This window comes from Pinus tabuliformis, chromosome 9 (assembly GCF_031772625.1).
Source record: "Pinus tabuliformis cultivar Carrire ecotype Pingquan chromosome 9, CPIR1, whole genome shotgun sequence".
In the NCBI taxonomy this organism is placed as follows: domain Eukaryota; kingdom Viridiplantae; phylum Streptophyta; class Pinopsida; order Pinales; family Pinaceae; genus Pinus; species Pinus tabuliformis.
This window is the reverse complement of record NC_142307.1, coordinates 1,759,518,572-1,759,537,089: the sequence shown is the minus strand read 5'-3', so window position 1 is coordinate 1,759,537,089 and position 18,518 is coordinate 1,759,518,572. Positions and strand designations below refer to the sequence as shown.

General features: G+C 39.7%; 1 protein-coding gene across 1 annotated transcript in view; it reads left to right on the top strand.

Annotated features, from left to right (window-relative positions):
* LOC149155798 (AT-rich interactive domain-containing protein 2-like) overlaps window positions 1–3,035 on the top strand; it is a 100,732-nt gene extending 97,697 nt beyond the window's left edge. The window contains exon 2 of the mRNA XM_089444526.1: window positions 1,741–3,035. Within this exon, the coding sequence (XP_089300652.1) occupies window positions 1,741–2,910 (1,170 nt within the window). The 3' untranslated portion in view covers window positions 2,911–3,035. The remainder of the gene's footprint in view (window positions 1–1,740) is intronic.
* Window positions 3,036–18,518: the final 15,483 nt, after the last annotated feature.

The following is an 18,518-nucleotide window of genomic DNA, read 5'->3' as shown; positions in this document are numbered from 1 at the left end:
AAAATGACCTTGCAAGCTGATTCCTCCATTTTTTCTACTTCGAAAACATCAAGATAGATGGCAAATAGTATAATGATGCAATCCAGATCATTAATCCAGAGTGCCCATTTGCTTTATAGTGAGCCTTTTTTTGTTTAGTTTGTTTCTTATTTTAATGCTCAGTCCTTATTTCTCACTAGAGTTTACACCCTCAAGGGCTTCTCCGGGGTACATCTTGTATTTATAATGTTAATGACGTGTTATTTTTACTGTTATAGCTTTTCTCTTATTTTCTCAATTTTCCGTATTAAAAGCAGTATGCTTCTATTATTATAATTGATCATAGGCAATCACTTCACAGAAGAGTGTTAACTCATAGTATTTGCTGTAGCATTCTAAGATAGGTTGTTTTGAGCTGTCTCGTGGAATATCGACTTTAGTTTACAGATCAGGACTTGTATTAATGTTGAAACCTGGCTCTAATATACCCCTTCTCAACACCTGGGAGTGGGATGTGGACGAGGGTGGGTGCAAATCTTGGATGATTTTGATGGCATAGAAATGCGCCTCATAAGAGGGAGGAGCCCAAAAAAAGAAAACCTGTTTCCTTACTTTCAAATTGCCTGGTAGTTCCGTTGAAAGATGGAACCAAAACAATTGTTTTACAAGCTCTAGCTCACTGGAGAAAGGGCACTTTGAATGGGGATGCCAGGTGAGTGAAACAATGGCCGATAGCCAAGCTTCCCAAGATGAGATACGAGGGAAAGCCTTCTTAGACTTGGAAAAATTGCTCCACATTGTTCTAAATCTATAGGGTCAGGTTGATTGTTTGGATGAAAGCCTCCATAGCTTATTTAGGTGGACATCCCAAATGAGCTTTTCTGCCAATCTGATATCCATGAGATGGCTTATACTTTTAAAAGCTTTAGAAAAATTCCGATTCATAAGAAAGGCTCTTGAATAGAGTTGTCTATAATGCGACTTTTTGAGATTCCGGTGACGGAATCCGGCGGAAGAAATTGAGATGAAATCATGATTTGTTGCAGTTAAAATGGTTTTTTAACTGCATATTCGGATTCAGCACCCTGAAAAACCCCTGGGACGGTTTCATTGTGCAGAAATTAGCTATCAAACTTGGATTCCAATAAATTACTGCCGGATTTTCACCGGAAAAAATCGCCGAAAAGGCTTTCAAAAAGTCGCGTTAAAGACTACTCCCTTGAATAAACTCTACATGATCAAGGACTAATTTATCTGTGTTATTCAGCTTGAAGTAAAACTTCTCCTTCAGCGTAGGCCATGGATCCCAGTTTCTTGTATTTGAATTGAAAATGTCCAAGACAGTTTTGATTCCCGTTTTGTAGAACCCGATGGTAATCCCTTCTAAGGCCTGGACTTTTAACATTTGTTACAGAGGGCTTCTGCCTCAGTATGGGTTTTAATAATCTTCGTCTTTCATAATTAGGGAAACAACCTGAGCAATTTCTCAAACCTCTGGTAGGCAGCATGCATGCCTTTAAATCACAAGACATTTACATTGTTTAAAGTTGAAAAGAGTCTAATGAGATAAGATACGGATTTCTGCGATTACATATCCTCTCTGATCTTGAGGATTTCAAGGCACCTTTTTGCAGGGGTTACAGTTCTTGCTTCAAAAATATGTGCTATTAATTTTTTTACCTTCAGTTCTTTTAAATCTGTACTTAAGAGATTTAGTTATTTGATTCTTGTAATAATTTTTTCACATTGTTTTCTGTACAGAAGAAACAGAAGATTTATCCAACCTATGACAAGGAGCCTGCAGAGGCCAAGAGCCAAGACTTGGATATACAAATGATTAACGAAATGCCTGTGCCGGTAAATGACTTCCATCAACTAGCACATTGTCCCTCTTCTTGTGTAGCTTCATCTCTGCTTGGTGTTCATACACGGTGCGGCATGGCTTCTTCAATCCCTATTGACCGTCATCAGATGGAACAACATTCTCAAAAATTGCCTACTATTCTCAATGTCACAGCAGGTTATGGATTTAGCAGTTTCGAGCACATCTCGAGGAAAAAGGTTTCAATAGGACCAGAATTCCAGGCAGAGGTACCTGTTTGGAATGATCTCCCAAAGCAGTCACAGATTCAAGCCATGAATGAAGATTACAGTTTCAATGAGAACATGGATGGTTCTAGGTGGCTACCTAACCCAATTTGGCCCATGAAAGACCGTGAAGTAGTCAATGAGGAGAGAATTGGGAAGGGGAGATCTGATAGGTGCTCTTGTTCCGTACAAGGTTCTATAGAATGTGTTAGGTTGCATGTGGAAGAGGAGAGGGAGAAACTTGAGGAAGAATTAGGTGTTGCTTTCTCATCATGGAGATTTGATGATATGGGAGAAAGTGTCTCAAAATCATGGAGCTCGGAAGAGGAGCGCAAGTTTTGGGCTTTGGTCAGATTAAATCCGGCCTCGCTTGAAAAGAATTTCTGGAACTATCTGCCAACCTGCTTACCTTCAAGAAAGATTGAGGAGTTGGTTAGCTATTATTTTAATGTTTTTGTTTTGAGACGAAGAGGCATTCAAAACAGAGTTACACCTGATAAGATTGACAGTGACGATGACGAATCGGAGGTGGGTTCTGTTGACAATGCAAATGTACAGGTAGTGAAAGCATCAGGAACTAAAGGCAAGATGTGCATGCCCAGGATTAATTATTCAGGAAATGAATCTAGCAGTCGGGCTTGCTGCATAAACACACAGAATTGTGGTTTGAAAAGATATCGGAAAGGTGGGGAATCGACATTGAGCCTACCTCATTTGGAAGAACACAACTATGTTGATGTTGACAAACAGCTTGGAGTGGCATCTTTGAGCTACAATATGGAGTACCTGCGTAACTTGCAGGAAAAAGATTTTCATGGTGCTATAACTGTAGAAAAACTGTGATTAGAATGTTATTTCAATTCAACTTGATTTTTTTTCTTGGAAGAATTCAGTGTAAACAAGCAGATACGATACAAAACCCATGGTGTTGGTATTCCGTATATCAAGGAAAGCTGTTTCTTGTAAAAGCAAGAATATTTGGTAAGATGGATTGTTGTGAAATGGGGTCTGATAGAGTTCTGCTGCAAGGTATTTCCTTCCATGACTGAACTCTACAATTCCTAGAAGAGTTTCATCCAACCTATTTTTGGCGGTTTCTTTGAATTGACAGTCGGCTTCCCATTGTTGCATAATGCAATGATGGCTACTAGCTACTTGATGGATGGTGCAGTAGCCTTCTGTAGTTGGATTGGCTGGGGTCATCAGTTTTCGTCTCTGGTAGTGGATTGTGGCTTCGAGGTTCCAGTACTTAGTGTGAGTACTTGCATCAACTCTAAACTTGCAAGAGGACACATTCTAAGTAAGAATGGCCGAAGTCATCTATTTTTTCTTCAGATGTTGCATAAATACAAGAGGGCTTTACTAACGTTCTGTACACGTGGTAGAAGCTTGTAATATCTCTTTATTTATAGTGCCAAATTTTTGTGAAGAGGACACAATCTTCGTAAGAATCGCAGAGGGCATCTTTTTTTTCTCAGATGTTGCATACTTACTACTATGAATACAGGAGGCATTATTAGAGTTCTGTAAATGTGGTTGAAGCTTGTCATCATGTTTTTGTCTTGTTCTGCAGCAGGTTACCTCGCATTAGAATAAGCACCGATCAGAGATTGTAGTCTCAGATCTTTTACCTTTATTGGCTAGTTTTTTGAAATGTTTTTTTCCAATGGAATTCTTCTTTGAGATCTCTTTCTTTAAGTACGTAATCAATCCTCTCTCTTTTACTTTACCATTATGGATACTCATTTTTGCAGGAAAAAATCCAGCCAGTGATACTGTCTAAGCTTATCAAAAACATATACGTATATATTAATTATCAAACTTAAAAATTAAAATATTATTTCAAATAAAATGTATTAAAGATATTAAGCGACAAATCTTTTATCACATTTTCGAGGCAATAATCCGAAATGACGGAATATAATGATATTAATTAACTGTTTGATCATTAATATACAATTTTAATATTTTACATCGGATTATTTTTTATTTTTTATTTATTTTTTCTTAATTATTTTTTTAGGTAATATCTTTTCTTTGGTTTTTTTTCTTTTTCCGGGTTTTGTTTATTATTTTATTTTATTATCTGATGTTTGAATGTTTTTTTATTTATTTTTTCTTAATTATTTTTTTGGTAATATCTTTTCTTTGGTTTTTTTTCGTTTTTCCGGGTTTTGTTTATTATTTTATTTTATTATCTGATGTTTGAATGTTTTATTTGTTTCTTTGTTGAGTATATATTAATTAACAAAATCCATCCATTACCTTTTAATTTAAAAGATGTGAAGAGATAATCTACTACTTTATAATTAAATTTGATGTGAAGAGATAATCTACTACTTTATAATTAAATTTTCTCAATCATTGTTAAGTTGGGAAACTATTATGAAATAGCAAGGCACTTTTTTTTTTTTCTTTCAAATTAAGTATGGTTTGTAGCAGTAAAGTATTTTTTTAATTTTAAATAAACCAAAGAAACAATAATGCTTTAATAAGTGAGATATTGTATTGCAACATTTAAAATAATAAAATGATATTTATATTGACATTAAAAAATGGTAATATATATATATATATATATATATATATTTTTTTTTTATTTTATTTTATTGTAAGTCATAAATAAAATATTTTAAATTTTATTTTAATTTTATATCTATACAAGTAATTGAAAGTAAAAAAATTGTAATTTTATCTATAATTGTTTTGTATTTATTACTCAATATAAAATTGACAAGATATATTTCAAAATAATATTGATATTGCATTTGACATGTGATATTCAATATATATATATATATATATATATATCGAGAGAGAGATTGTTTTACCAAATGGTGCTATTAGACTAAGTGACAACAATGGGACAATGACCCACTATCACCATAGCCAAAAGCCCTCTAATCTTTACGGACTTTCACTGATGGGAGGAGTCTTGGTATTATTATGATCAACTATAATATATATTTTGGGAGGAGTCTTGGTATTATTATGATCACCTATAATATATATTTTAGGCTTGAAGGTTCAAGGTGATGGACTAGAGTTCATTCGAAGAGAGGCTCAATAAAGGTACGAGGCTTCAAAAAAGGGAACCGCTCTCTAGGAAAAACCCTAGAAATGAAGCCACAAGGCCTAGGATTTTGAGGTTTTTCGGTGGTATTAGGTATTTAAAAGGTCAAGGCCCAGGAGAAGAAACGACTTCTTATGATTTATTCCAATGAATACTAAGCTTATACAACTCTCAAAGAATTCTCCATAGCGAGGGACAAAGACTTAGGTTTTCACTCTTGGAGTAGCAACCATGGCAAGAGATTTTATAGATGAAACTTAGGCAGATGTCCACCAAACTTGGAGCATAGGTAGCCTAGAACTTGAGCTCCCTAAAATTTCATAGGTATTCACAAGGTCAAGGCCCAAGAGAAGAAAAGGCTTCTTATGATTTATTCCAATGAATATTAGGTTTGTACAACCCTCAAAGACGTCCCCACGGTGAGAGACAAAGACGTAGGTTTTCACTCTTGGAGTAGCACCTATGACAAGAGATTTTATAGATGAAACTCAGGCGGATGTCCACCAAACTTGGAGCATAGGTAGCCTAGAACCTGAGTTCCCTAAAATTTCACTACAAGCTTTAGATTTCAGCCTTACCTTTAGGGGACTGAAATTTAGGAGGAGAAAATATGGAGAAAGAGTTGTTTGATCTCCAAAATCCTTGGACTAGTCACTAGTCCTTTGGGCAATGGAGCCTTGAGATGCTTAAGATTAGATAAAATGTCTTCTAAGGAGGCTCGAAGTCGATTCCATAGGTACTAATTTCAAACATTTACCCTCTTCAAAATATAATGGAGTTTCATGAAGAATTCAAAGACATTCATTCACTAGGGAACATTCTTTACATGCCTTGCATTGGATAACATATACAATACTCTACTAGAAAAGCTTTTTGAATTTAATCTTCAACAATTAGGACACAAATTCACATATTCTAGAGCATCAATTCCATACATTAAACAACTTTCAAAGAAAAAATTCATAACACCAAGCACTTAAAAAGAGACATGCAATATATCCATCCATCATTCAAGAAGAAGCTCCAAAGAAGAAAAGCGAATCATCTTCCACACATCAAAATGCATCAAAAGAGTCTATAATAGCTCCAAAGGAAAAGTGAGTTCTTTTACAAGATAACTAAATCAAGTATGATGATGATCTCTCACAAATGAGAGTGAGTTCTATTTATATGAGTCTCACTAAGTCGAATTAGCCTAATTAGCCCCCAAAGTATTGAAATAATGTGCAAGAGCATGCCTTGGTCACACGCTAACTAAGTAGCTTTTTCAAATTATGAATTAGTCTTCCAAAAGCTAGTTGAAATGGTGATGTCATGTTGATGTAAGGCCATAGGAGGGCCACGTTGTGTCCTTTTTGTTCCAAGAGGTGAGAGAGGTCTCTATAAATCTTGAACAGGGGGATGGCTCCTTGGTTTCCAAGCAATACACCATCTGGGGCTTCAAAGTGGGGTTGGGGCACAAATAATGGTCTCATGGGTCTCTAGATAAAAGAAAAGCCTGTGCATTGCTCCAGATGAGGGCTCTAATGATGGTGCTTTCCCTCTCAAGTCTCAAAGGTGAGACAAACCTCCTATGGGCCTTGGATCAATTGCCATAATCATACTAAGCCAATTGGAGCATGTTGGTCCAAGTGCATCATCTCGTGAATAATGTGGGGCAATGAACAAATTGTCGAAGGTGCCCATGGCATGAAATGATGTTGGTTCTCAACGCATCCCCTTGGGGCACATTTAAGTTGGTTAGCGCATGATGAAACCACTTGCCAATTACATATAAGATCCAATGTGTTTCCTCACCATCAGGTACAATAATTCATTAGTGCATCTAAATGAACCAAACTTGTTAATTAGGGGCACGTTGAGATCTCGTAATGGGTTTCCCTTCAAAATTTGGGGCTTTAAGCTTGTAATAATGTTACCTCCCTATGTAAAAGTGAATAATAAACAATCTTATTAGGTGTTCACATCCCCTAAAGGGAAACACAGATCCAAGGTACATCATTTAATTGATGGGGGTCGTGTGAATAATGATGAGATGGATGGGGACCCAAGGGCCTCAAAGCCAAATGCCATGGGTTCAGTGATGGTAATGATGAGGGATGTTCACATATCAGGTGTATAGATGTAAGAGGGAGTAATCGTGAATATATGAGTTACCCTGACCTTTGTTTTTGCACCATTCATTATTTGCCTTTTGGATTTTTATGATTTTTCTTTGTATTACTATTCAGGGCTCTAAGAAATAAGAGCATGTTGTGAAAGATATGCAACAACTATTACCCTGTTAAGGTGGGGTACTCTATTGCCCACAAGGGGTTGGGATATGCATGGGTTCCTTAATGATGTGTGGGGCACTCAAAGGCCCTAGGAGCCAGGGTGATGGCCATGACGAATGGCTAGAGCTCATGTTTTTCTTTTTCCCACATGCTATATTAAATATACCGACCAACTTTTGCATTTTATGATGATAGTCTTTTCTTTTGTTTCTTGCTTGTGGCCATGATACACTTTTAACATTTTTTTTCGCCGCATCAACTTCTAGGACAACAGTTCTAGGGTCGACCTAGACATGTGGACAAGGGGAAGGGGTGTACCAGTGCCTTGTGGACTCAGTGGTCATGTGGACCCAGAGAGGGAAGATGATTAAATAAAGCTTATGAGTGGAAAATGTAAAATGGGAAAATGAGACCATGCTACAAAAATCGAGGTTTCCCGAGTAGTGCCCTTCTTGAAGCCATATGCCAATAGGGGAGATCCCATGGGACTAGGATTAAGAATTAAACCCCAATTTAAGGTGATAGAACAAAACTATAGTCAAAACCCTTCATTCTTCCAAGTCACACAATAATCCATGCCCAATATGCCCAATGAAAAACAAGCATAAGGACCTGATTGCACAATGAAAAAAATACCCTTAGGAATGGATTGCCCACCTTCAAACGTATGGTTTTGACATATGGGCAATGGTACATATGACTGATTGAAGGAGTAGAGATCAAATGACACAATACACCGACTGTGGGGTTGTGTTATATTCTTTCCACGACTAGCCCACGTAGTTAACCGAGGGGTTAGAGGGGGGCCGGAGCCCCCACTTTGTTGTGCCGATTGCGTAGCGGGGTGGTCACAGTCGGTTTATGGGGTCTAGGGCAGCGTCTCGGAAAATTTTGTTTTTTGGACCCTATATTAGGTTGGGCGGACCTACTTATGGTTTTGTGCATGATTTTCGCACATGGTTTTGGACGTGATAGTTTTCGGTCCATGGTTTTGGACGCGATGGTTTTCAGTCCATGGTATTGGATGCTTCGGCATATATAAATATGTATTGTAACATTGAAAGGAACATAATGAAAAATCAAGCTGGTAGTCCTGGTTTTGGGATCCAGGGAAAAATCTCTTTGTATATGTGTTTTATGTGTTATGCTCTCGCATTGTTTATTTTGTGTTTTAGAATTCGCATGCAGGTAATTTCTGTATAGGGTTAAAACCTACATTTGGTATCAAAGTTGTTTTGGCTTCAAGGGGTCACCTTTCTTGCTGAGGGGTTTCGCTCGGGCCTGTGGTAAACCCTGTTTAGTGGGAGATCTGCGAGATCGATTCTGGTGGTGAAAGAAGATGGTGAGCAATGGGAAGATAGAGATCGAGAAATTTAATGGTCAGAGTTTTGAGTTGTGGAAACTCAAGATAGAGGATTTTTTGGTGGATAAAGATCAATGGATCGTGATAGATTCGGGTGCTAAACCGACGTGAGTGTCCGATGAAGAATGGAGGAAGTTGAATTGGAAGGCAAATAACACAATACGATTGTGTGTCTCAGATTCAGTATTGCTGAATGTATCAGGGGAAGCTACGGTGAAGGCTTTGTGAGACAAGTTAGAGACTTTGTGCCAATCTAAGTTTGGTGAATAAACTGTTTCTACAGAAAAAGATGTATAACTTGAGGATGAAAGATGGAGACTCGGTGACAGAGCATCTGAACGCATTTAACATTGTGGTAAGTCAGTGATTATCTGTTGATATTAAAATTTCAGATGAAGATAAGTGCATCAGTTTGTTGTGTTCTCTACCAGATTCGTGGGATAGTCTGATTATTGCAATAGGTAGTAATACAACTTCCTTGTAGTTTGATGAAATAGTCTCATCCTTGCTGACGGAGGAGATGAGACAGAAAAATATGGAGAGCCAGAATGGTGATGCCTTGCCTGTACGAGGATGGTCCCAAAATAGAAACAAAAATAAGTCATAGAGTGGGAGATCTAAATCTCCCAGAAAACCTGTAAAGGTGGTGTGTTGGAAATGCAGAAAAGAATGGTACTACAAAAGGGACTGCAAATCTAAAGCTCTTGATAAAGGAAAGAGATCTAATGATGCCCCTTCTGCAGACGCGGAAACCACCTCAGATGAAGGTGGGGATGTGTACTTGGCTTGTTCAAATACACATGTAGATCACGAGGCATGGTTGATTGACTCAGGTGCATCCTTTCACTTCACTCCCCATAGAGAGTGGTTCTGCGAGTATGAGAAATATGATGGTGGTGATGTCTTCTTGGGGGATGACAGGAAGGCTAGAATCATTGGTCATGGAAAAGCAAAGTTGAAGTTGTAAGGTGGAAGGGTTACATTTCTGGGTGTTTTGCATATTGCTGCATTAGCCAGAAATCTGGATGATGCAGGTGTAAAAACAGTGTTCGAGAAGGATACCTGTAAGATGGTTCGGGGAGCATTGGTATTGATGCAGGGAGTTCGGATTGGAATTCTGTACAAGATGCAAGGTAACATTGTTGTTGATGGGTGCAACAGATTTGTGGTCCCTGAAGGTGGAATAGATTAAATCTAGTGGTCTCTATAGAGAAGACCATGCTGTGGCATCAAAGGCTTGGACATATTGGAGAGAAGGGCCTTCGAATACTTATGGTAAAGGTATGGTAGAAGGTATGAGTAATAGCTCTCTGGATTTTGATTTATGTGAAAATTGTGTATATGGGAAGTAGAATCGGGTGAGTTTCCCCTCTGGTGGTAAAATGACAAAACACATATTAAAACCTGTGCACAGTGATGTGTTTGGACCCGTGAAGGTTCATCACTGGGTAATTCTGTGTACTATGTATCATTTATAGATGACTTCTCAAGGAATACATGGATATATTTCCTTAAGAAGAAATCTGAACTCTTTGACAGGTTTAAAGAATTTAAGACCCTGGTGGAAAACCAGACAGAGAAGAAGATAATGCTGTTGAGGATAGATAATGGTGGAGAGTTTTGCAGTAAAGAATTTGAAGAATTCTGTAAGAAGTGTGGTATAGCACGACAAAAGACTACTCCATACACACCTAAGCAAAATGGTATTGTAGGAAGAATGAACAAGACGTTGAAGGAAAGTGCAACAAGCATGTTCAATGGTGCTAAGTTAGAACATGAATTCTGGGCAGAGGCGGTGAAGACAACATGTTACCTGGTCAATAGATCACCTTCATCAGCGTTGGAGGATAAGACTCCACAAGAGGTATGGACTGGTAAGAAACCATCTCTTTCACATCTAAGGGTATTTGGATGTGATGTATATGTGCATGTTCCAAAGGAGAAATGAACCAAGTTGGATAGTAAATCTGAAAAGTGCATCTTTATTGGGTATAAGGATGGTTTAAAGGGTTATAAGCTTTGGAACCCAGTAACAAGGAAGGTTGTGTACAACTGAGATGTGGTGTTTAGAGAGGTGAAATATGTTATTAAAAATGTAGTCCAACTAAAGGACAATGAGAAGATAGAGTTTGAGCTTAAGGAGGAAGAATCAGACTCTACAACAGAGGAGGAATCAGAAGATGAAGAGCCACAAACTCTGGGTGTGAGAAGATCAGTTCGAGAAAGAAGGAAGCTAGAAAGGTATAGTCCATCTACTTTCTGTTGATGAAATGACATCTTTTCATAAAAATGAAGCTTGGGATCTAGTGGAGTTGCTGGCTGGAAGGATACCCATTGGCAGCAAATGGGTGTTCAAGAGGAAGACAAATGCAGAAGGAAAGGTGGAGAAATACAAAGCTCGGTTGGTAGCAAAAAGTTATTCACAAGTGCCGAGAATTGATTTTGGTGATATTTTTTCTCCTGTTGCCAAGGTAACTTCTATTAGATTACTTTTATCTATTGCTGCTGCTTTTGATTTTGAGGTAGAACAAATGGATGTGAAGACAACATTTCTTCACGGGGATCTGGAAGAGGAAATTTACATGAAGCAACCTGAAGGCTTTGCTTTGAAGAGTAAGAAAGAACTGGTATGCAAGTTAAAGAAGTCTCTGTATGGGTTAAAACAGTCACTAAGGATGTGGTATCAGAAATTTGATACATTTATACGGGGACTTGGCTTCACCAGAAGCAAAACATATCACTGTTTGTATTTTAAATTAATTGGTGACCGTGTTATTTATCTGGTCTTGTATGTGGATGATATGTTGCTGGTTGGAAATGACAAATAAATTATCCAGGATTTAAAGACCCAGTTGTTCTCCAAATTCGACATGAAAGATCTTGGTGCTGCAAACTATATTTTGGGCATGGAAATTAAAAGAGATCGGGAAAAGAGGAAGCTTTGGTTAAACCAGAGGAAGTATGTCGAGACAATACTGCAGAGGTTTAATACGCAAGATAGTAAATCGGTGAAGGTTCCTATTCCTGTAGGTGTGAGGTTATCTGCTGAACAGTGTCCCAAGACTCAAGAAGAGGAAGAGGACATGTCCCGTGTTCCATATGCAAGTGTAGTTGGTAGCCTGATGTATGCGATGGTCTGTACTAGACTAGACATTGCACATGCAGTGGGAGTATTGCGCAGGTTTATGTCAAAACTAGTGAAGGAGCACTAGACAACAATGAAGCGGGTTTTCAGGTATTTGCGTGGCACTAGTGAATATGGTTTCTGCTACCAAGGAAGACTAGGATTGGACAGAGTGTTGGATATTCGTGGCCTTTTTGATGCAGACTGGGCTGGAGATTTGGATCAGAGAAGATCTACAAGTGGGTATGTGTTTAACCTATTTGGAGGTGCAGTCAGTTGGATGAGTAAGAAACAATATGTAGTGGCACTATCAACTATAGAGACAGAATACATGGCAGCCACTCATGCAAGCAATGAAGCAGTTTGGTTGCAGAGATTGTGTTCAAGTATGGGGTTAGTACAGGGAGCTATAAGGATAGACTGTGATAACCAAAGTGAAATTTTCTTGGCAAAGAACCCTGCATATCATTCAAAGACAAAGCACATTGATGTTCAATATCACTTTGTGAAGGATATGATAGAAGACAAAAAGGTGTTGCTGGTAAAGGTGGACACTTTGAAGAATACTGCAGAGGCATCGACAAAATCTGTGAGCTCTGAGAAGTTCTCTTGGTGTAGAGAAACAATGGACGTTGCAGGGCTGGATAAATGACTAAGCTCTCTTGTGACCCCTCTGTGGAAAGAAAACAACAAGTGGGAGAATGTTGGGTTGTGTTATATTTTTTCCACGACTAGCCCACGTAGTTAAGCGGGGGGTTAGAGAAGGGGTGGAGTGATTTGATATTCACCCTATGAGTGACATCAGTTAAATATTTTTTAAACAAAGGTATTACAGATTCATGTGCTGGTGTGTGTTCTGTGTTATTGAAGCAACGGATCGATTAGATTGCCAACACACAAACAATTAAATGGAAAGACAACAAAGAAATGTAGTAAACAAACACAAAGACACAAGAAATTTAATAAGGAGTTCACCCTATTCTCCAGGGCTACATCTCCGGTCCAGCTTTCAGTGGTGGCCTTGTTTTATTGTGTCTTAAGCAAAGAAATTATAATGCAGGGACTCAATGTGAGTTCTCCTGAAGCAGATTTGCTTGGCAGGGTGGTTCTTGGATTCCCCAAGCCACTTGAGTACACAGATTTATTCTTCCTACCAGCTCTGTGACCTTTTGGTCTACAATGGCAAGAGCCCAATGTGGTGCTTAGCCTGGTCAGATTCTCTATGGGATGGCTTGATTCTTCAAGCTCTCTGGTGCTCGATGATACTGCTAGTCAGCTCGGCCCTCTATTTCTTTCTGCTTTGCTTTACTGTCTTCTTCTCTGGTTTATGTCTCTTAGTGTTCAGTCCTCCTCTCTGGGTTCTTTGACTTACTGAATTTGCTTGACTGTCGTGTGTCTTCTGTCTTTGTTCATGGCTTGTAGAAATTTTGAATAATTTAACACATATTCATAGAGATTATCCTGATCATACAATTATAAGTGAAACATGTATAATACATAATCTCCTCTACATTGATCATCAATTTACAGAAGCAGAAACATTCACAGGCGCACATAGAAGCATCAATCAAACTCATAAACACAGTATGTATCCCGGGGAAAGCATCTCGCTAAAAACCCCACACTATCTGTATATTATATTGATTGAATCATGTAACAATACAAAGCATAATACTTCTCACAAGTATCTCCACCTCTGTTACACACAATACATCTCAGATCTGATCTCCAAATCTCTTCCACTGCTTGCTTGCCTCCACTGCTCAATACCTGCTCAAGAACTGATGAGAATGGCTTCCCAAACTCGATTTTCACCTGAAAAATAGTCACTCACTCTTTGTGGACGTGAGCAAAGGCTAAAATGTGGGCCAAATACGTGAGCAAACTCATTGGCATACTCAATCCCTTGATTGTGCAAGATCTGATGCACAACTATAGTCACAACTGATAGCAATCTGATTCTCTACCACCTGTCCCTGTTGAACTGAACATGCACTGACATGCAACTGAGTTAACTAATGTATTCTCTAGTTGTATTATGAGTTAATAATTAGTTTAAAAACTCATCATTAGTCTATCTGCAGTTAGACTAACTACAACTAGTTTAACTAAGTCAAACTGAACACAACTCCATCAACTGTACCTCCAGTCCACTAAACTCAACTCACTTGAGTTCTAACTGAAGTTATGCATGCAACAACTCAACTGACTCATAAGAAAAGCGTATTTCCTTCTGACAGCTGCATGTGCCACCTCTGTAGCTCAAACTGAATTGCTCCAAGAGAATAAGATCAAGTTTATAGTCCAAATATTATTGTGAGATAATAATATTTGACTTTTCTATTTTTGACAGCCAGTCTAAAAATAGACTTTGATCACTCACACTGTGATCACTCACACTTTCATAAAAAATAGAAGTCCATCTATTTTTCCCAACTTGATCAATCATCCATAAACATAGATATGATCCATATGTCTAAAAATAGACATAGTCTAAAAATAGACTTGCGCCAAAAATAGCCTGCGGGCCCACTTAGTGAAGGCGACTCTTTTCACTAAGCTCCATCATCTTGTTGCACTCTTAACAAGCATTTCTTGTTGCACACTTTTCAACACTCCCTCTCAACAAGAAAGGCTTCCTCTCAAACCCGATCCTGTAACTCTGGAATGTTCTCCATGCAACACATCTGGCTGGTCCACTTGCTCTGTCATCAAAGTCTCTAACTACTATTGCCTCTGTCGATTGAAACTCTGCATCTCTGTGCTCTTCAGTATCTGACTGCTCTAGCCTCTGTCACTTTGATCTCTGACTGCATCCGTGCTGTTGCTGGTTCTATCTCCCAGCATTGCATCCGCACTGCACCTCCCAACTGACCTCCCTGTTGGGATAGAAACATCCTCTGATGCTGAAGCTCTACCTGCTGCTGACAAGTGCTCCCTCTCTGACATCTGCGCTACTGCAACATCTCCATGTATCTCGCACCATTGCACACCTCTCTGTGCCACCTAGCACTGTGCAAAACACTTGTGCCTCTCGCATTGCTACAGCCTGCTAGCTATGCGCTGTCTTGGGATTCCCTGCACTGTCGCTCTCTCTGCCGCTCCATCCGCATCTGTCTCTACCCAATCAGTCAGTTCCTGCTACTACACATCGGGGCTCCCGTAGCAAGGTCTCATCCAAGAGGTTGGGTACCTCAAGGATCTTGCCCCTCCTCCTTGGGATGATCAATCCACATCACCCCACCTCCTACCTGAAGGTATGGATGCATGCGCTCCCTCAGCCCACCTGGCTTGAAGTTTCCCTCTACTGGAGGTCTCTGGATGAGTAGATGTCTCTACTCGATCTCCTCTCAGCTTCCCCTGTTGTGGCTCCTCCATAATCTCCTGAAGCTGCTACACCAATCGTGGCTCCTCCACAATCGTCTGAGACTTCTTCTGGCTCTGCATGTTGAGAGGTAATATACGCTCCCTCTCAACCACCAAGTCTCCATCAGTTGCCTCGCTGCTCAAGGCTTTGCATGCATCTTGAACCTCAAGAGCATACAGGTTCCTGACCCGTAAACCAATCTCATGACAATGAAAGCATCTCACCTTCGACTTGTCAACCTTCTTCCCATCACTGGAAGAACTGGATTCGGAAAGAGAAACCTTCCCCTTCCCCTTCTTCACCTTACTCGCTAAGGCACAGTTCTCCTCATTATGCATGGATGAAGAACTGTCTCTGGTGCTCCATCTAATCTCCTCCTGCATCAAATCCGACCATAGTCGTTCCCAATTTGGCAGTTTCTCCCTTCCATTCACCGAGTCCTGGTATCTATGCCAACTCTTAGGAAGGTCAAGGAGTCCTAGACTCACCATCCTCATCATCAACAGTAACCCCCACACTTCCCATCTCATCTCGACACTGAGTGAACCTTGTGAGATACTGGGGCATACTATCTCCATTCTCGAACTCAATGTTTTTGAGTTTTATCTCTTGCTTTGGAATTAAATTCGAATTCCACCAGCACAAAACTCAACTGCTTCCGATCTAGAATTCGTGAGTACAAAATATTTCTCGTACAAAGATTGACTGTATGGGCTTTCACCGGATATTTCACCTTCCAAAGGAAGGATGAATCCAGAGGCTACCTGGCCCGATTACAGGCTCTGCCTAGAGAAATAGAATGTAAACACTTCCTGAATAGTAGATCTGATGATCAATCCTTGCTTGATATCCTGTAAAAATCTCTTCTACAAATCAAGCTGCTCCGATACCATGTAGAAACTTTTTCTACAAATCATCTAGCTCTGATACCATGTAGAAATTTTGAATAATTTAACACATATTCACAGAGATTATCCTGATCATACAATTATAAGCGGAACATGTATAATACATAATCTCCTCTACGTTGATCATCAATTTACAGAAGCAGAAACATTCACAGGCGCACATAGAAGCATCAATCAAACTCATAAACACAGTATGTATCCCGGGGAAAGCATCTCGCTAAAAACCCCACACTATCTGTATATTATATTGATTGAATCATGTAACAATACAAAGCATAATACTTCTCACAAGTATCTCCACCTCTGTTACACACAATACAACTCAGATCTGATCTCCAAATCTCTTCCACTGCTTGCTTGCCTCCACTGCTCAATACCTGCTCAAGAACTGATGAGAATGGCTTCCCAAACTCGATTTTCACCTGCAAAATAGTCACTCACTCTTTGTGGACGTGAGCAAAGGCTAAAATGTGGGCCAAATACGTGAGCAAACTCATTGGCATACTCAATCCCTTGATTGTGCAAGATCTGATGCACAACTATAGTCACAACTGATAGCAATCTGATTCTCTACCACCTGTCCCTGTTGAACTGAACATGCACTGACATGCAACTGAGTTAACTGATGTATTCTCTAGTTGTGTTATGAGTTAATAATTAGTTTAACAATTCATCATTAGTCTATCTGCAGTTAGACTAACTACAACTAGTTTAACTAAGTCAAACTGAACACAACTCCATCAACTGTACCTCCAGTCCACTAAACTCAACTCACTTGAGTTCTAACTGAAGTTATGCATGCAACAACTCAACTGAATCATAAGAAAAGCGTATTTCCTTCTGACAGCTGCATGTGCCACCTCTGTAGCTCAAACTGAAGTGCTCCAAGAGAATAAGATCAAGTTTATAGTCCAAATATTATTGTGAGATAATAATATTTGACTTTTCTATTTTTGACAGCCAGTCTAAAAATAGACTTTGATCACTCACACTGTGATCACTCACACTTTCATAAAAAATAGAAGTCCATCTATTTTTCCCAACTTGATCAATCATCCATAAACATAGATATGATCCATATGTCTAAAAATAGACATAGTCTAAAAATAGACTTGCGCCAAAAATAGCCTGCGGGCCCACTTAGTGAAGGCGACTCTTTTCACTAAGCTCCATCATCTTGTTGCACTCTTAACAAGCATTTCTTGTTGCACACTTTTCAACATGGCTTTGAGGCCATCCGTTTCCAAGACCGTTCGGTTCCCCTTCCGCCTTTGTTGATTTGCCTTTTGTAGCTGCGATTGGAGTTACCTGTTCGACATCATCATCAGCGGTCAGGGAAGTGGCCACATGTCCTCCTCTAAATGGCGCCAGCCTGCTTCGTTGGTTCGTTTCTTCAGTTACTTCGTGGATGAAGTCTTTCTCCACCGTGGCGTTCAAATGGATTCCAAATCCTTCTAAAACGCGGCGTATTCCCTTGTCGATTCCGCTTCCTCCATCGGGCGTGATCTCAGCCGTTCGATCTGGGGCCTCCAGATCCGATGCCATACACACGTTTCACGCGGTTGACTTGCTCGACTGATAGCGTGCGATCAACGATGGTTTTCTCTCACCTCTGCTTGCCATGCGTCGATCAATGAATGGAATCGCTCCGCTCTCATCCAAAATCTTTTACCGTTTAAGGGCACCCCAATCAATACCGCTGGTTTCCAGAGCATGGGTCTCGCGTTTGTACTTTTAGTGCTTTTACCTTTTCCGCCCACGGTTCTCCGGCTCACCATGCGTCCATGTGCTCGGGCTTTCTCTTTCACGACCCTGTTCGCCCAACGATGCGCGATGGGCTCCCAAGGGCTACTTTGACCTCCTGTGTAGTCTCCATGGGCCTCGGTTAGTGCGCTTTGACCGAGGTTCTCGTCGTTCCACACTGGCTGCCATTGCCACTGGTTCAGGGTGTTTTTGATCGTTGTTTTAGATTCTTTAGAGATTTGCTCCGACCTGATATAGTCATGGTTCTTTGACAGTCTTCTATGGATCCAATTCGGATCACAACCTTCCCACTGAAAAAGCTTTTGGACCATCAAAAGTTGGTTTTTCAAGCATCGACTAAGTGAGGGTACTGTTTTCTCACTTGTCCAATCTCAATCCACTTTGCACTGCTTGGCTTTGAACCTTTGAGCCCAATCCTGAGGTACTCCACGTCTCCCCTGCGTGTCGTCCTCACCTTCCTGTCCAACATTGTGTCTTCCTGCAATTCATTAAGATATTCAGGTAGCAGGTCATCAATAGAAGGCAATTGAATTTGCTCTTCAGGGTCCTCAATCATTGAAGGTTCAAACAATCTCA